Below are 20,120 nucleotides of genomic sequence, written 5' to 3'. Positions count from 1 at the left end.
CTGAACATATGTGACGGTACATCATAGAAACTTTCCTGCCCCTCAAGCATATGCTCTCTCTCTCTCTCTCGCTCTCTCTCTCTCTCTCTCGCTCTCTGCCCATGGCTTATCATATTGCGTCCTCCCAATTTGTAACAAAAGGCTTTACCAGCGGCTCAGCAGTTAGCCTACGTCTCGCAGTCTTACAGCAGTCACTTAGCGCTTTCACTTCCAGGTCAAAGGTCAGACATCATCTTCGCCACTTGGGCCGCCGCTGTAGTGTGACTGACAGGGCCACATGGAGAGAGTTCTGGGGTCTCTGGGGGCCGAGGGGTAGCCAGGCATGGCAGGCAGGCATTCGCCCAGTCCCTGTGGGGATACTGTGTGCATTGGTGTGTAGATGCATGTGTGTGTGTGTGTGTGTGTGTGTGTGTGGGTGGGCACAAATATATGTGTGCACGCAATGTCCTTTGTGGGCACATGTATGGTCTGTATGTGCATAGATCCGTGTAGTGTATGTGTACGTGCACACTCATTTACACTTATATGTGCAGTCATTTATGTTTATGTGTGTGTGTGTGTGCACTAATTTCTGTGTGTGTATGTGCTGTACTGTAGCCCAGGTCTGGCGGTGCTCCATGGCCCAGGGCTAATGAAGTGCTAATGTCCCTGGTGTGTCCTTGTTTACTTAAATGCTAAACACAGGAGCATAAGGAGAGAGTCTGCCCCTGCTTAAGCATGACACAGCTTACACTTTCAAATCACAGTAACACATAACATTTCATGCATTTGCTACCTATATGGCACGATGCTCACTGGCTGTTACTGTGCTTTCATTTTGGATCTCTCCTAGAAAGCAGTGACAGCAAACCACAGCTTTTTCAGAGCCAGTGTAACATATTAGCAATGCTCTAGGCACTTCACCTGTGTCTCTGTGCACAAGGTAACATTTCCCTCTCTTTGTTGTGTCCTTCCTCAGTGGGTGAAGGCAGGAACATGATCCCCATGGACCCCAACGGCCTGTCTGATCCCTACGTCAAGCTCAAGCTCATACCAGACCCTAAAAATGAGACCAAGCAGAAGACCAAAACCATCCGCTCCAGCCTCAACCCCACCTGGAATGAGACCTTTAATTTGTGAGTGAATTAGCTGGTGTCGCCCATAGGCTCCGTCCTACAGCAGGCCCACTCGGTTATTATCATGTATTAACTGTGATGTCATTTGAACATATTTTTTTGCTGTCCCCCTATTCTTTTTGGATATTTATTATATGGTATTATGATTACTCTAAATATAATGTCATCATTACATAAAACACTACAAACGCTACTACTACTACTACTACTACTACTATCACGACTGCTATTACTACTACTACTACTACTACCACTATTACTACTACTACTACCACTATTACTACTACTACTACCACTATTACTGCTACTACTACTAATTCTACTGCTAATAATAATAATAACTAGGTAGCACTTTCATTAACAACATTACAGTGCTTACAGAGTTCTTTGCAAAAACAGTTTATAGTTTATATTCTTAACAGTTCTTAGGTATTTTTTTGATTGAAATTTGAACTGATGTACTTTGAATAATGTGTACATGTGCCATCTGTGTGTCGCACAGCAAGCTGAAGCCTACAGATAAGGACCGCAGGCTGTCGGTGGAGGTGTGGGACTGGGACCGGACCACCAGGAATGACTTTATGGGAGCGCTTTCCTTCGGCGTGTCGGAGCTCATGAAGGCTCCTGTCTGTGGCTGGTAAGACTCACTTCTGTAATCACTGTTGGTGGACAGAACCATGTGTCTAATTTTGTCATTGACCCTCATATATTGTTTGAAAATTATCCAGTGGGTTTTTAGTGGGTTTCCAGTTTCATGCCCACCGGCTATGAAACTCACTGAACACATAAAAGACCATGAAAAACACCAAAAGTCGCATGTTTTTTCTGCAACAGCAGCATAATGCAACATCGCATTGTAATCCCCACCATCATCCTCACCATCCCCACCATCATTGCCAGCACCATCTGTACCATCAACACCACCTTTCTGAACTCTCACAATATTAAACCAGTAAGCCATTAGAGGCCGTGCTTTACAGTAATGTTAATACAGCTAAGAGATGTTATAGGCATTGTTTAGCTGGTCTAAAATCACTGTAAAACACAACCTCTCATGGCTTATCGCTTTTTGCTTTTATAAAACAGAGGTGACACACTGCATTATGCAAAAAAGAATGCAAATATTCAATAAATAGTTTACTTTTAATCAACAATAGTTAAATAATAGTCATTATTCTTCCACCAAGCAATATAGTTCAGCCCTCATGAGTGTTTTTTCAGTTGTTGATGTAAATAATGAATATATCACTGTTATGCAGTATGCATTTATATATTCTAATATTATATCATAAATATTTAAATTAACTGCTATATGGTCACAAATGTTTCTATCTGGTGTTTTACAGCGCATTACGAACGTGACTCAGCCAATCAGACTATACGTAACAATAATGTAGTAATGTGATAAATATAATGATGGTTGTGCTGCCAGTACTAACAGTAATAGTGACCATAGTAGCCATAACAGGCAGTAATAGCACCAGCACCCAGAAACAAAAGTACAGTTAAGTATTGGTAATTTATCATCTTTATCTCCATTGCCTCTTTGCACCCATGCTGGTAAAAAAAACAACAAAAAAACACCTCATAAATCACAGCTGACATCCCAGGTTGCACATCGCACACCCCCCTTTGGAGTATGTAAGTTATGGTCTAGACTTTATCCAGTGACTTCCCTGGCACTGATCGATGGCTGCCTGGAACAACGGCCCCACCAGCTTTGCCCCAAAGGTGCAAAAGTTTCCCGTTCGGCACTTATTTAATTGACGACCGGCTTCAGGTCTGCTTTGAGCTGCCTCCTCTTAACCCTGGTTCATAAACACTGTGATGTATGTCATGACTTAGATGGTGCCAAATTCACTGGAGCCAAAGAGACTATCGGTTTATGATGAGCTGCATCTCCAGGCCAAGCGGGTGTAAATCAGTGGACGGGGGAGAAAAGACGACGGGAGGGTAGAAGGATAAATCAGCTGTCTCTCTCTCTGTCTTCCTTCTCTCTCTGTCTCTCTCTTCCAGGTATAAGATGTTGTGCCAGGAGGAGGGGGAGTACTACAATGTGCCCATCTCAGAGGAGGATGATGGGAACGAGGAGCTGAGACAGAAATTTGAGGTGAGGGTCGGGTTGGAATAAACAGCATACTGTCATTGGCTAATCTGGAAACTCCTGCTTTGAGCCAATTAACATGTCTATCTATCAATCTTTCTATCTATCTATCTATGTATTGATTTGTTAATCTATTTTTAACAATAGATCTAATATTTTGTCAGAATTCTGAGGTGACAATCGACTTAGTGTCTTCTCTAGAGTGTGTACAATTATATTACAGTTTCTCAATTCTGATACTTGTTCCTCTGTCTTTTAGCTTAATGGAAATACTTTCTTTTTCTCTCTCGTCCAAGGTCGCTTGTCTAAGAGTCTTTTCTGTTGGGTAACGTGTGAGAAATGTTCCGGTCTTTGTCTATATGCGATTAAGTTTGAGTCACCATTGTAGTCGATGCGGTACATCCGTAATCGACACACTTGTCACGCCTAGGTCGGTACCTAAGACCACTTATCATACTAAGCCCTTGAAACCTGGCGGCATCTTTCCTGAGCCACTCCGACTTCATTCATCTCATTTAATTAAATCCCGACAACTTCTTCCCTTCATCCACTATAAATGGATCTCTTTGCTTATCCACGTCTTCAGCTCTAAAGCAAGCGTGTCCGGCAGCATCTGGAAATGATACACGGACCGTCACGCGTTCTCCATGGCAACGGGACGTGCTGTTAAATTAAAAATGACGGTGCGACGGCTGCATCTTTCAAAGACCTCCTCACCTCATGAGGTTTTGAGCATCGGCGACTTTCTCCTCCACATGAAATCGGCAAACAGGGTTTTGTTCTTACATGAGAGGGATTCCAGTCTGGTGTCGAACTAACACAGCCCACCCACAGTCTCTGATGCATCTCTTTGAAATGGAAGTGCGCTGACAGATGTCTTATGATCTACAGAGGCGTTTTCATCCCAGTGGTTGTTTGACAACTGCATTATTTGAAGACTTGATTATATGACGCAAGGCCGAGGGTGTTCTGAACCCCCATCTTGTTGTATGTATCATCGCTCAGGCTAATCACCTAGGACGGTTGTTTCAAAAGATAGAAAGCACTTAACAGTTTTGCCGGCTGGTGTGTCAAATCTTTGATGCTCAACATCTTAGAACTGCACTCCACTCAGATTTTCAGATTTTCAGATTTTCAGTTGCCTGACCTTTTACTGGTCAGTGTCCAAAAGAGTTTTAGTCTCTTTGATGAGTTAAGTGCCCAGAAGTGAAGTGCCTATGATGTAATGATAAAGTTAAGCTTTTGAATGGACCATTGGTCATAGCCAATAGCCAATAGCCAACAGGTTGCTTGAGGTGAAAGCAGCCTGAATGCACAGGTCTCTTAATGACCAATGTGCCCGATTCTTCGTGTGCGTTTCTCCCTCATGTTCTCTACAGGTAACTTTTATTTCCTCACAGACGTGGTTTATAGAAAACGATTTTCTCAAGTAAACCATAATGAAGCTTGATAGCGTCCAGGTATACAGGAGTGACGTGTCTCACCCCCGATTGACTGACCTGAATTTTCCTCTTGATGACCATAGCACCTTGCCGATAGCGCCGAGGTAAAAAGAGACTTTTGTGAACAGCATTTGAGCGTCTAAACCCAGAAAGCGTCCGTCAACCTCCACCTCTTTGTCATTTCAAATGCTACACACCCACATACAGGAGAGGTCGCTGATGAGACACAACCGCAAGCTCCTTTTTTTTCTCGGGCCAATTTGCAACATCACTGTGTTTGGCCTGCTGCGAGTGAAGCAGCTCTGTCTGTGGCCGTCTGATTGTCTGTAATAGGGTTCGCCTTCTCAATGGGAGCCCAGGTCCCAGGAGGAGAGGTGATTTTTCATGGCATTTCTGCTTCACACAGGGGAGAGGGACGAGCAAGATGAGAAAGAGCGAGAGGGCATGATGTGACAGAGGTCGGGATTCGGATTCAAACCCACAACAATGCAAGTTCGTAGGATGTATCTTATCCTGCTAAAAAAAACAAAAAAAAACTCTAATAGTCTCATCACTCCCTGTCAATGTGTATTCTTTACTGCCAAGATCCTGTCTGGCACCTGGCTTTGACACTGTACTGTGAATTTAAAGCCCCAATGAGGATTTTATTTATCTATATTCATTGTAAATTCTCATAGATTACCTAAGATGTTTGCCTCATATATGGAAAATAAGCTTTTTTTTTTGACCAATTTTCATTACTCATCATAACTCAAAACTAGGTTTGTTTTACTTAAACATAACCAGTGTAAACAAACATTTTACAGCTTCAAAAAGCTCTTTTTTGCCTGTATGTACTGTACTTATGAAAGAATGAAAGAATTCCTGCGCCAAGAAACAGCCAATAGAAACAGTGAATTAGGCTGTAAGTCACTGTAATCAGCCAGACAGCTGTCCAGTTGTCAGTTGGAGACACAATGTAAATGAGGCCGATGATAGGATGACGACGGGGCATTTTGGGCCTTTTCTTTGGGACAGGAGAAGAGGATAGAGGGATGAGAAGATGAGGGAAGACAGAGAAAACGGGAGAATGGGAGTGCTGATGGAAGTCACAGCAGGTTTAGAAGAGAGTCGGTCCACCTGTCGCCAACATATGTACACGCCGTGGCCTGATGCATTGTGGTCCTGAGTCAGGGTGCCGGTGCTTTGTGTGTCAGTTGTCAGCTGAGAGTTCAACAGCTGGCCCTCCACCCTGCTCACACACACACACACACACACACACACACACTAGTTAGACAATAGTACAGCCCCCCAGGCTTTTGAAGTGTCAATCCCACGTCATTGCGATGACATATCAGACATCACAGCGGGACACCAGCACGCCCACACACACACACACACACACAAACAAATAAACACACACACAAAGTGATTTCAGAAAGGTTATGCTCTGTTTCATCTCACTCGACTTTTTACATTGATACACAAGGAACAACAACGTTTCCAGTCATTTGTAAAAGCAGCTACAGATGTGTATTGTTCTCAGAAAACTGACTAACTGTACCTGAACCTACCATATTTTCTTACTTTCAACCAGCCAGTTTACCAGATATACAGATATACAAGACTTACAGAATAGGATAGAAGAGAGGAAAGTATCCAGAGACATTGTAGTGGGTAGTAGTAGGTGAATTCCTCTAAAATCTTTTCTCCTCCTCAGCCTTTCTTCCTTCACAACCTTCTCTCTTGTGTCTTGTGTCTCCCTACCAGCTTTCCTATTTTCCCCATTATTTTCCATCCTGCCGATCGATTCTGACCAAAATCTCATCAGCTGCTTCACAGCCAGCGTCTTGCTTACCAGGGTGCTGCAGCTCTCCCAATACCAGTCCTATAGGGCCAATGGATCCTCCAGAAATCAACCCCAAAAGCACCCAATGTAATGAGATGAGATGTAATGAGACATGGATGTATTTCAATTTTCTGTTTATGACCTTATGACATGACTTTCACCACATTTTGCACTACTCTACAAACTTCGAAGTGTCAAAACTATACAAGAAGAGCATGACTAAGACCATTTTCATTGAAATCTTTTTACCAACATGTCTCATTACAGAGTGACCAATAAATGTGTTGAAGAAGACATGCCTTTGGTTGCTTTTGGGGTTCATTTGTGGAATCCACTGGCTCTATAGGACTGTAATGCAGATCCAAGTTGCTCTATAGTGAAGCAACTGATGGGATTTTGGTCAGAATCGATTACTATTATGGAAATAGATGGGAAAATAGGGTCCAGGTTGAAAATGACCAATTATTAAGAAGCACAACTTACGAACTTAACTACATTACAGACTTATAGATGTGTAGAATGTTTTTATATTTTTGTAAGGCCTGAATCACCAACACTTTGATAGTGTGTCTCCTTGTTCATCAGTCCAGTTGTTCTCTCTCCTCTGCAGAACAACTGCAACCCTAAAACATAACCTATTAAACATGATTCATGAAAAATAAACATTCACTTTCGATCATTTTCATTTGAAGAGTTGGAGGGTTTGAAGAGTTTAGGGATCAACAAGTTTGATCCTGTTGTCTTTATTGTATCTGTTTTGGACTTTATGGTCTGGAGAATGTCTCAACCTCTATCTTCTTTCTCCTTTTGCCTCTCCGTGAACCCCCCTCTGTGGTTCTTTCTCTCCCTTTCTTCCCCTAGCTTCCCGCTCTCTCCTGTGTGCTTGGTGAGACCTACAAAATGCCTCTTCATCCTTTTGTCTTGTCTGATCTAACGCCAGAGTTTCTCTCCTCTCTCTCTCTCCCCTCCCTCCTCCCCTCCCCTTGCCCTCTCACTCTCAGGACTGCCAAATTAACTATCACCTAAAGGTAGCTCTCCTGTCCTCTCCTCTCTCCTCTCTCCTCCTCTCCTCTCCTCTCTCCTCCTGTCCTCTCCTCTCCTCTCTCCTCCTCTCCTCCTCTCCTCTCCTCTCCTCTCTTCACTTGTTGTGGTGATTTGTTCCTCCAATCCTCCACTCCTCCACTCCTCCACTCCTCTTCTCTGATCATTTGTATGTGGTTCCAGGCTACTGCAAATAGATCAAATTTACTAACAATTTGTTCTGGGTGTGGGGCGGGGATCAGCGAAAGAAAGAAAGGGAAAAAAGCAGAGTGATATTTCTCCAATAAATCATTGTCTGTACCGGCCTTATGGCTACTTTCCCTCAGAATAGACACTGCCCAGCCATCACAATGTGATTTAAATGGAACTGGAAATGAAATTGCTGGCATTTTGGCACTTCAGTATAAATTAAGAGAGTTGGATAATGAAAATGGAAAAAAAAAAAGATAATTACAGAGGGATAATTTCTTTGAGCACCTTGGGGAAAGGCATTTGTGGGAGGAGATTAGATGCCACAGTTATTCCTCATCCTTTCTTTCTTTCTTTCTCTCTTTCCTTCTTTCTCTCTTTCTTTTTCTTTCTTTCTTTCTTTCTCTCTTTCTCTCTTTCTTACTTTCTTTCTTCTTTCTTTCTCTCTTTCTTTCCCTCTTTCTATCTTTCTATCTTTCTTTCTTTCTTCCTTTCTTTCTCTCTTTCTTTCTTTCTTCAGATAGAGGGTTCTTCTTCAGAGGTTTTCCTGTCAAAAGGGGGATTGTTAGTAAATGCTGACACCGTCATGCTCACAGTTCCTGTCTGTGTAACTGTGTGTGTTTGTGTCTATGTGTTGTATATCTGTCTTGTCTTGTCTGTGGATCACCCGCCTGTCTCTGTGTGTGTGTGTGTGTGTGTGTGTGTGTGTGTGTTCTAACCTTGCTGTCCATGTGTTTCTGTGTCTAACCTAGAAGTGAGTGGCCATGTTTCTTTTTTTCTTTTGATCTTCTCATTCACCTGCCATATTTTCTACTTCATCTACCTGGAAAGCATCTCTACTGTATTTGTAACCCTAGACTGTGTAATACACACTTAATGCATACAGAAACCCAACATGACCACTAGATGTCGCCATTGCACTTAAATACACCGCCAGTGCTTGCTGGCAGCATAATGAGCTGTTGTGTTCCTGTAGTGTGTGTGTGTGTGTATGTGTGTGTGTGTGAACTTACTAGGCCTTTGTCCTTGTATTTCTGCTACTTCTTATTATTCTTTCACCTTAACATCTAACTACTTCTTCATACTTCATAACTACTTCACACTGTTCCTATTTTAAAGGTATAATCCACTCCTCCTCATTTATTCTCCATACAAATGTTTCATGTTGCTTGTTATGGTAGTTTTTGTTTGTTGGTTCTTTCTTTCTTACTTTCTTTCTTTCTTGCTTGCTTGCTTTCTTACTTTCTTTCTTACTTTCTTTCCCATTTTTCAACTTTCCTCAAATCATACTGTGCACTATGCCAGTGCAGTTGGTATAGTGTATGTAAACAAACAACGACAGTGTAAACTAATAAAAATCATTCCGCACTGTGCTCACAAGCACACACGCTCTTTTAGAAAATGTGTTTCATCTATTTGTGACTAGAAATTTGTGCAGAAATACATGCCACTTTACAAGTAAAGCTTGATTCAGGTCCACCAGTCCTCTTCTGTGTGTGTGTGTGTGTGTGTGTGTGTGTGTGTGTGTGTGTGTGTGTGTGTGAATGAGTGAGCCGGCCATTGTGGTTCACCTCCTGCCTGTTTGTGTGTTAAAGTGTCACGAGTGAGTCGGCCGTTGTGGCTCGAGCCTACAGCCGCTCCGTCGGTGTGTTATCAAGTGCTCTGAGTGAGTCGGCCATTTTGGCTCCCTTCTCCCTGTGGTTTCAGGACCGGGCAGTTGCGGAAGACTCTGATCAGGTGCGTCTGAGAGGAAGGAAGTAAGGCTGCTCGCTCGGCTCGGCTCGGCTCGGCTCGGCCAGGCTCTTTTCACTGGCTAAAGCTTACAGGTGTGCTGTGGTTTGGTGTGGTCTGCTCTGCTTGGCCGCTCTCCGCTGTTAGTAGCAGACTATGGTAGACGCCATTAACCAAACTAAAGCTGCTCCACATCCGTTGTCATTCAGACTGCTAGTAAATAAGTCGGAACACTTCGTAATTGCTTAAGGTGAAATGTGACACGATGCCGTAAACTGGGATTTCTGTCACACCAGTTGTTATTGGATGCCGCCCCTTTTTTCTCATTTTGGGCGTCACTTTTGGTCAAAAAAGCAGTCTTTAAGAAATGTACAATCAGATAGTTGCGATTGCAAGTTTGGAACAGGATCCATAACCATGTAGAATAGACTGAGCATCCTGAAATGTCTTAAGAGCGAGAGAGAGAGTCATCCTCCCACATAGACAAGAAAGAACTAGAGCTTGATCATGCCAGTATGATTGGCTATTCCAAATATTCCATTTAATCCCTTTCTGACAGTGAATCAGAGTTTGGACCGATGGTTTATGAATAATAGCATTTGAAAGAATTTGAAAGATTTTGCCAGTCTGAAAAACATTTTCTTCGCACAGCAACATGAAACAACCTGTCGCTTCCTCAACATTTATCCAATTTAAATTCAGCATATCATGTGTAGTACTGTCTGATCTTGCTCTTCCGATACATATGAGAAAGCACACAAGTCTTCTCTGTCTCACATTTGCTGTTGAGTCATATTATTTTCCCCATAAAACCAAACTTTGGTGAAGCATTGCCAAAGCATTTAATTTTGTCTTTTCATCACATAAGAGATTTCCAATGGATGTTGTTGTTTTTTTTTTTTTACCATCAATTGCAATAGTCAGCGATGATAAAGAAGATATAGATGACAGAGTGGACTGCTTGGGATAAAATTTTGATATGCATCTTCTATAACCCTAGATTGTCAGGAAAAAGTGAGGGAAATCGACAGTTTATCGCACTATCATCCCTCTTGTGTAGTGTGTGTCGGTAGATTAGAGGTGTGATGTTGAGGTTCAGCATGGGTTTGGATCTCTGTTTGGCCTTGGCTGTGTGTGAATACTGGACGTGGCATTGTGGGGTGTTTGTGTGGAGAGACAGCGAAACGTACGGATAATCACTTTTTTTTTTTATCTTAGCTTAGCATTAAGAAAGTCATGAAAGTGTGTGTGTGTGTATTTCAGGGTGAGGCACTGCAGTTTTCTAGACGCCTTCTAGGAGCATCTTGCCCTCTTGGGAAACTGAGCATGACTTTGGCATGAAGGAAACTCACAGTGGAGAATCCTGTTCAACATGATGGAGACTTATTTGGTCTGGAGGTGCATGTGCAGTATGGTGTCATCCTCATCGTTCTTTTACATCGTTCTTTTTTCTTTGCAAGTGTCACCTAAAAATCATCGGTTTGGTTCGGCTCTCCGGCGCGATCACGACAATAGAAATGTATTTTTCTCTTTTTAACTTTGCCTTTACCAAATGAGGAAATGCAAGAGAAGAGATTTCAACGCCTGTTTCCAGTTCTGATGGGGCGTCTTCAACATGTGTTTTGCAGGAGATATATTGGATAAAAGTGTCCACCAATGAACAGGTGTAGTTACTGTATATAACGGTATACATGCATAAGTGTATGTGGCCAGACCACTGATGCTGGGCCTCAGTCTGAAGGAGATTATTAAAGGGTTACTTTGACATTTTGAGTTGTTTGGGCTTCTTCAGAAACTGTTCCTCATGGAAACCTTGGAGCAATGCTAGCTGCAAGCTTTCCCATTGGTTTCAGTGAGGATTGCTACCAGCGTTACAAAGCCATAGTTGGAAAACTTTAGGACAATATATGACAAGAAGACTAACCAACAAAAAGTCAAAAGGTAAAAGTATCCCTTTTAACATCAGTAGTCATGCATCCATCTTGTTGGGAGAAAATGGAGGTAAACCAGTGATTCACTTCACTTTCTCACTTGTAAAATCAGTAGTCTTAATGTGAGAAGTTTCAAGTCCCTTTGGCATCAACACAAGACATACAAGATGGTCTCTATGTTTCCTATACATACAATGAGATACAATGAATCTCTATTATATTTCTTTGCCAGGTATTTGTCATACAATGAGGAATCAGTTTCTCTCTTGGTTTTTCATGTGAAGAAGTTATTGGCTGAGGAGCAAATGCAAATACTTTTTTGCCCCGATAATGCGACAAGTGCATGGCAAAGAAACAAAACATCACAATGTCAAGGCATCTTTTTTAAGTTTCTAATAGGAACATATCCTACACTTGATGAAAATGTATCTGCTATGGAGCCATCTTCGTCTGTATCACATCTGCTCCACAATGGCACCACAGTTCAGTTTCATTCCACTCCATTACTTTTGAGTTCTGCTGTATGAAGTGTTGTATAGTATGGCTGTGAGTCAGCAGTGTGTGAGTGCACATAGAGGTAAAAATGGAACACTTAAAGCTGTCCTGTGTCATTTTAGGAATGTAATTCAAACCTATGAAATTACTGTAGTGGTGGAAAAATTAACGGATCAAGGAGGGAAACTGGAGCTGTTGCCCTGTCGAGGTCCCGCCTTCTCACTACATTTACAAAGAAGAATCCAACGCAAAGAAGCTTCTCCTAAGTTTACCATTGGTTCACTATATTTCAAAGATTTTTGCATATTATAATTAGGAGTTGTTTTTTTCTCAGCCAAACTACATAGTGCAGCTTTAAGTCACATGTGCGTGCAGTCAATCTGCGTTTGTAGATGTACGTGTGAATCTCTGCTAGTTTGTTGCGTTTCTCACTCTGTGTCCCTCTTCCCCTTGTCCCCCGGAGTGCAGAAAGCCAAGCTAGGCCCCACCAAGAAGGTGATCACCCCGACGGACGACAACCGCTCCGGCCTGCTGCCCTCCAACAACCTGGACCGGGTCAAGCTGGGCGACTTCAGCTTCCTGGCTGTGCTGGGGAAAGGCAGCTTCGGCAAGGTGGGAGAGCGGGGGAAAGGGGGGTGGGGGGTAATGTTACACACAAATACATGCAGATGAAGCTTCACAGACGCGTGAACATGTAGACCCGCACATTTATTCAACATTTATTTACTTCTTCCACCAAAATGCACCATGGTCGGCAGTAGCAAGCAAGTGTGAACCAATTATAAAAGAGGATAAATAAAGACAAATAAGATTCTATTGATATAAAGTGCTACTGGGTAGATCATTTATCTGCCGAATTTACCAGAAGACCCCAATTATTTCTAAAAGGTCTTACATCATGTTCTACCTGCCATGTATGTTTGTCAGTACATAAAGTATCATTAAATTATCCGATTTTTGAATGGAGTTTGGCATGACATCGTCTCCATACGATACAGAACGGCTCACCGGGGGCTTTTATTGTGAAAAGGAGAGAACAGAAACTATCAACAACAACAAAATAATTACCTCAGTTTGGAATGGATGGATTGAATCAATGTGAAATCAACACCACTTTTCCTACCCTCCTCTCTCTCTTTCTCTCTCTCTCTCTCTCTCTCTCTCTCTCTCTCTCTCTCTCTCTCCCCCCCCCCTCTCTCCCTCTGTCTCCGAAGGTCATGCTGGCCGAGATGAAGTCCTCCGAGGAGCTGTACGCCATCAAGATCCTGAAGAAGGACGTGGTGATCCAGGACGACGACGTGGAGTGCACCATGGTGGAGAAGCGCGTCCTGGCCCAGCAGGACAAGCCGCCCTTCCTCACGCACCTCCACTCGTGCTTCCAGACCGTGGTAGGTACCGCGCAGCGCTCCCGGACGCGCGGCGGGACGAGTCACGCCAGGTCGGGTCAGGTCAAATTAATTCACGAGGCGCTTTTAGCCAAAACAGGTTAGTCATCAAGCGCTGCGGAGAGCAGCAGAGGACGCATGTGACAAAAGCAATTAGAAAAGAAGAGGGAAACAAGCAATTATGAGGCGAAGGTTTGTGTGTGTGTGTGTGTGTGTGTACGTGTATAATATGTAGACAAATGCACACACACACACACACACATACACACATGCAAACAACAAGCACACATGCACTCAGAAAGTTCTGTGAAATTTTGTTTTACATAGTAATCTAACATATATCAATATCTAACATATTTTTCAGTCTTTTCTCTCTCTCTTCTCTTGCTTCCTTAATCTTTTTATGCTTTAAATTAACCATGGACACAAAGAAACACACACACACACACTCCTGCCCTGTACTCACACCTGCTCAAATCAGAAACAAAACTTCCTAAATGCCAATCCAGATCCTCTTCACAATAAGTTCCCTCATTGACTTTGGGGCTAATTGTCTTGGAGAGTCACTCAGGCTGTAACAGACGGCGGCAGCGTTTTCAAGCCGCGTGGCATCCATTTTGTGCCGGCATGGCGTGACTCTGATGAGGCGAACTTCTGTCAGAAGTCCGATCTGTGGCTCGGCAGCACAAAATGGAGGATTCGTAATATCATCAAGTCAAGTCAAATTTGTTTACACAGCCTTAAAGACAAAACACTTTGGTACAAAGCGCTTCACAAGGTTAAAAGAAAAGGATAGCATAATAGGAAACAAGCTAAACAGTCAGAAAAGACCAACACTTTTCAAAAAGCAGATAAAAAACAGCAGTCACTCTGAGAGGCCATAGAGTAAAAGTGGGTCTTAAAATTGTTTTTAAAAAATGGCATTCGATTCTGCTGCCTTATGCACATAACATAACAGTAAACAATTTAAAAGGTAAAAAAAGTGTGTTCAAGGAATGAAACAAAACGTATGATACAACAAAGTCACACACTCCTCTTTACAAATTTCAGAGGTTAGAGGTCATCATTCAAAATGTGATTAGCCCTTGCTCATGTTGTCACTAGTAGTAGTAGTAGTAATAGTAGCAGTAGTAGTAATAGTAGTAGTTAACTGAAACCTAAAAGAGAATACATATTTGTGCAGCTCCATGCAAATGCAAGATGTTAGTTAATTAGGGCTGCAGTAGACTCATTTAACAGTTTAACAGAAACAGCAATAGTTATAGGAAGATTGAGTGATTCCAGGACAGATGAAGGGGAATGACATCCTGCCCGTTACCTAGAATTAGTAAATGAAGAGCTTTGTTTCAAATGAGATCAATTCTTAAGTACAGTGACACTCATATAAAACAATTGCTGGAAAAAAAATGAATGGTATTATGTTACTTGTTAAAGGACAGTAGGTAACTTCAGTACTTGGTTGACAAAATGATAACACTTCCATACTCATACATATTTTAGAGATATTGATATATGAACTTCAGGCAAGGATTTTTTCCTCCCCAATATGGCTAGACACTTTAGCATGGACATCAACTCTTTGAATGCATCCTGCTCTGGTTACCTATAGATTTTAGGTCAAATGTGAGATAAAGCAGCAATGTACCTTCTCAAAATGCCCCTTGTTACACGTAAACCTGCCCAACCGTGGATCAGAAAGTCTGTTAGCAGAGAGATTTCTCTGAGGCTGAACTATAGGGGCTGATTAGAGCCATCACACCAACAGGAGGACAGAGGAAACAGGAAGAGACACAGCTTGGCATCGCTCATAGCATATTCAGGAACGCACACACATGTTCAATCTCAGACTCTCTCACTCACTTATTGTCACTCACACACACACTCTCCATCCTCCACTCCAGTATTTCCACTATGTCATCGCTCTGACTTTACCAAAAAAAAAAGGTTCCTGCCACAGTGGCTTTTTCTCATTCCTCTTTAACCTTTCAAACCAACCTGACAGAATTAAGATTTTCCTCTTCTTCTCTCTTAGTCACCACTGTCTATCTCTCTGCCCCTACTTATGGCGCTCTTCATCAGTACATTGGTCTGAAGAGACTGTCAGTCAATCAGTTTGTCTGCTCTGTTTTAGCATAGGGCCGTCGCATTGTGGTACAAATGTCTGTTTTCCTGTGTATCAATCTATGTCATTTGTGTCAGGTGAAAACCTCGTAACTCCAAATTATGGTGATTTTCGTGTTTTAACCTTTGTTGAAGGATTACATGCTCCTCTGTGGGTTGAGAAGATTCTGCAGCCCTTGGGTTTATGAAACCCTTTTCAAAACCAAGTAGTTAAACTCCAAAATGCATGGTGGTCAAGCTGAAAACAAGGCTGCTTTTCTTAGTTCCTGAAAAGTTTTTGGAGATTTGGAAACAGCGATTTTCTGTGTCACTGAGACTGACACTGTTACAATGTGGTCAGTTTTTGTGTTAGTAATCGATGATCACTTTCATGCAACAGACAATTTATTTGACAGTAAAGAACATGTCATCATGTGGTTCAGATTGAGCGTCAGCCCCAGTTAAGTCTCAGTCAGTCTCAATCCTTGTATGTTAAAAATTAGTTTTTGGTGTCAGTAAAGCTGAGTGTACACTACACGATTTCAGGCCCAGTGTAGCTGTTCCAGACAAGCTATTGAGATCTGAGACAAAATGCCCATGTCAGAAGCAGCAGTAGCCAATGAGAGCTCACGAGGAAACTGGGCATAAAAGGCACAAAATTAATATTTAGACATTATTGGTTATGGAATGGTGTTCCCTAGATGATCCTACATAGACAGTATGATCATCAAACAACCCGCTGTCTAGCTAGCTATTTTGATTGAACTTACATTATTCGGGTTTTATAATTTACCTTCAACTATCTGCAAAACCGACAACCCATATTTACTTTTTTTCTAACTGCTGTGAGCTTCATCTCAAATTCCATTTTAGCTCGCCTGCTAGGGAGTCCTTGCTCAACAGGCTGTATTTTTTTAAAGTTTTTGCATAGTCAGCTGAAAAAAAAAAAAAAAATCACATTTCGCATTTGTTTTGGCGAGACTGCGGGGTATCGAGATCCCTCGCGACTAAATCCAAGTGAAGAATTTTAATCTACAGGAAAGGTTGTTAAATGTGAGCGGTACTGAGATCTTTGTTTGACAGTCATGTAGTGTGTGCCCAGCTTAAGGGGCCGTCACTGTTGCACTGTGTGCAGCGAGGGTCAGACCCCTCACAAGCCCGGGCCAAGCTATGGTCAGATCTGCCGTGTCATGAGTAGTGAGGCACTGTCAAACCCGGTGAAAGGGGCTGTTGCTGTTGTACGATGGTTGGTTTATTTACTTGTCATGGGCACTAAGGGACCAGCACTATTGGACGAAGAAAATACTTCCTGACAGATGTCCATGTTGAGGTTTCTGAGGGGGGGTTTTGTTTGTTTTCCTTGGTTTTTGTAAAGCGCTTTGGTGTGGGCTTTTTAGGTCACCTTGTCATGTAAAGTGAAGCAGGAAAGACGGAATGGTTTAGACAGCGAGGTTAGAGCAGGCTGCTGCTGCAATACTGAACTGTATCTCTTTACTAAGGGTTTTGTCAGGATATACATTTAGAAATGGTTGTGAAGTATTACAGCTTTTGTGGAACTTTCCAGTTTGTTGTGGAAAATAATGACGTGTGTTTTTTCTCTCTCTCTCCACCCCCTAACTCCTCTCTTTCCCCCACTGGTTCTTCCCCCCTCTCTCTCTCTCTCTCTCTCTCTCTCTCTCTGTATCACGACAGGATCGTCTGTACTTTGTCATGGAGTATGTGAACGGAGGAGACCTCATGTACCACATCCAGCAAGTGGGCAAGTTCAAGGAGCCCCAGGCAGTGTAAGATATGTCTGTTTCACTGTAGCATTAACGACTGGTATCCGAGACATGCAATAAACTACGTGACAACAATAAATCATCTTACACTAGAAGACATTTGTCACGGAGAGATTCCATGTTCAGCCTTTGATACTGGAAAACATTAGTGGTAGAATACATGTTTAGTTTTAACCTTTGCCTCGTAGACATTTTGCACAGTGTTACATATATAGTGTAGCTTTCTCTTAGTGTTGTGCAGGTGAAGTCTGATGCTGGTTGGTAAGTCTGTAAATGTGTGGCTGTCATTGCAGGTTCTATGCAGCAGAGATTGCTGTTGGTCTCTTCTTCCTGCACAAGAAAGGAGTCATATACAGGTGGGTACTGGCTGCTGCACACAGGCCTCTCACAAACACACTGTTCTCCAGATTTAGTGGTTACATGTAAAGTAATAATCCACAACTTTTTAATATGAATAAATGTCCGTTTTGCTGCTGCCTATCGCCAGATTAATCGCTTAGAGCAGTGATTCTCAACCTTTTTCATATCAAGGACCCTAATTTAGTCCACATTTGGGCCACAGACCCCCATTTGTTGGACCCAAATCTGAGAATATTTTTATTGTCAGATATGATTTTGTCCAGAATTCCATGACTATCTCTATTGTAGGTAGAGAGATAACAGAGAAACTGTGATCAAAACAGTCATTCTTCTACATTCTCTAATTGTGTTCACTTATTGTAATTGAAATAATGGTGGAGTTTAACAATTCATCAATTTTCTGGGGACCCCCTGGAACCTCTCAAGGACCCCTGGTGGTCCCCGGACCCCACGTTGAGAACCACTGGCTTAGAGTAAGGCAAGAGTGCTAAAAAGTAAAGCAACCGTAGTCGAGCTAAAAGTAGAGTGAACATCAAGATGAGAAGCACTTTATGATGAGAAGGGATGATGAGGGGTGATGAAGATATGGCTCTTTTTTTTTTTTTTCTCACTGGAGCAGTTGAACGGCACCGAGACTGCAGTTGTTGAGGGTGGAGAGTTATTCATTCACTTCCCTCGCTCGCATTTTACCAGCAAGTCTTGTGATTTGAACCGGCACCTTGCCAGTTACAAGCCTGCCAACTCTGACCGTTACCGGCCAGCTACCGTGGCCACCCTGCTTTCTTGAAGGACTTATCTTCAAGGACTACACCAAGTTTTTGGGAGTTTTGCCCATGGGTCACCTTACCCAACATGTAATGAGAGGATTGGCACCAAAATCTTCTCTGTGTCTAGAAAGTTCTGTGCGGTGCACATGCTAACGCTTTAGCATACAGTATGTATAATCGTAGGCAATTAGCATTATTTAAAGTATGAAAATAAGCGTTTTAGGAATCCAAAGTTGGTCTTGATTTTTTTTATATGTCCTTTGGATTCATAACTTCTGAAAACAAAATCTCAATCTTCATCATTAGTGAAGTCCATTACAAATCAACAGTATAAAAAAACTGCTTGCTAACTTCGCTCATTTCGCTCAAAGTTAGCTTGAAGTCTCGTGGGAAGAGAGATCTTCTGCCAATGAAAGTAGCCTAGTTCCAAAGAGCATTTTTTTTGTTTATTTTACCAAACTCTAAACAAGCCTGGCAGGTTGAGACATGTTTCATTCAAATTAATTAACTATCCAGCCTTAGAGCTGCTACGATTCCTTATTTTCTCACTCGTAGGATAATGCTAGTCGCCTAAGATTGCTTAGCATTCTGTATGCTAAAGCGTTAGCATGCGCACCAGGCAGAACTATCTACCAGAGACGCAGAGACGATTTTGGTGCCAATCCTCTCATCACATATTGAGCTAAGGTGACCAATGGACCAAACTCCCAAAAAAGATCGGTGATGTATGGTAAAGAAACATTAGGACTGAAAATATGGTGTCAAGATGAAACCGAGGCCTCATTTGAACGTTCGTCTGCCTCCTCAGGGATCTGAAGCTGGACAACGTGATGCTGGACTGCGAGGGCCACATTAAGATCGCCGACTTCGGCATGTGTAAAGAGAACATCAACGAGGGAGTGACCACACGCACCTTCTGCGGCACTCCAGACTATATAGCCCCAGAGGTAAGGCTGAAACATGTAGAGACGTGTCTTTGAGCGTCTGTGTGTTTTTGTGTGAACGAGTGTGTGTACTGTATACGTGTGTGTGGACATGTCTGTGTACATGTGCTTCGTTACGTGTGCGTGCATGTGTGTTTTGCTGCATGAGGTCATCTCTGTCACTGTCTGGGCTGAAGTCTGTGTCACCCTTGCGCTCTAGATTAAGGTCACTGCCTCAGGACAGACACGCACACACACACACACACACACACACACACACACACACACACAAACACACTCTAATGACGTAAGCGGCCCAGTCAGCCAGACTCCCTAGTGTGACCGCCGGCAAGTCCAAACTTAACCCAAACGTACAAGCTGAGGTCCATATCCTCTGTTAGGCATCCTTTTAATATAAGCGTTCTGTTTCGGTCAGTTTATGCGATTAGTATTTTATACAAGACAAATCCATCTGTACACACACAGGCTTTTGATCCACAAGCAGCGGAGCTTTTCATTCATGCTCGGTCTTTTTCTCCAAGGCATAATTATCCTGGTTGGCTTTGCCCCCTTTGCCTGGCAATGTCCCTGGAGTAATGTGGACTTTTGCATTTTGTTGCTGATAATGATCTCATATTTACATGAATCCCTATGAATGTGCACTTTCCTTGTTGAACCCTCTTGAAAAGTGTCCTTGTATTACACCAGTTATATAGCTGTGTCCTAAAATGGTCCTGGTACTTAAAGGTAGCAGTCTCCTTATTCAGACTTTTTTATTGTTCCCTGTCCATGCCAGCAATTCCAATGCACCAACATAGTTTGTGGTCTTTGTCCATTATTCAGCAATTGTTCCCTGTTTAATGGTGGGCTGGGTTATCGATTCTCTTTAAAACCCCCACTAGGAGGTTAATTCAGTCCCACGGTCGCC

The 20,120-nt window shown here is 42.5% G+C and overlaps 1 protein-coding gene across 1 annotated transcript in view; it reads left to right on the top strand.

Annotated features, from left to right (window-relative positions):
• The window catches only part of prkcaa (protein kinase C, alpha, a), a 187,573-nt gene that overhangs the window by 116,557 nt on the left and 50,896 nt on the right, over positions 1 to 20,120 (top strand). The window contains exons 6-13 of the mRNA XM_071923327.2: positions 959 to 1,115; positions 1,618 to 1,752; positions 3,132 to 3,225; positions 12,345 to 12,488; positions 13,091 to 13,264; positions 17,054 to 17,145; positions 17,436 to 17,498; positions 19,078 to 19,216. Of these exons, the coding sequence (XP_071779428.1) occupies positions 959 to 1,115; positions 1,618 to 1,752; positions 3,132 to 3,225; positions 12,345 to 12,488; positions 13,091 to 13,264; positions 17,054 to 17,145; positions 17,436 to 17,498; positions 19,078 to 19,216 (998 nt within the window). The remainder of the gene's footprint in view (positions 1 to 958; positions 1,116 to 1,617; positions 1,753 to 3,131; positions 3,226 to 12,344; positions 12,489 to 13,090; positions 13,265 to 17,053; positions 17,146 to 17,435; positions 17,499 to 19,077; positions 19,217 to 20,120) is intronic.

This window comes from Centroberyx gerrardi, chromosome 3 (assembly GCF_048128805.1).
Source record: "Centroberyx gerrardi isolate f3 chromosome 3, fCenGer3.hap1.cur.20231027, whole genome shotgun sequence".
NCBI classification, from domain to species: Eukaryota; Metazoa; Chordata; class Actinopteri; order Beryciformes; family Berycidae; genus Centroberyx; species Centroberyx gerrardi.
The sequence above is the reverse complement of the archived record's forward strand: the minus strand, read 5'-3'. Positions and strand labels throughout refer to the sequence as shown.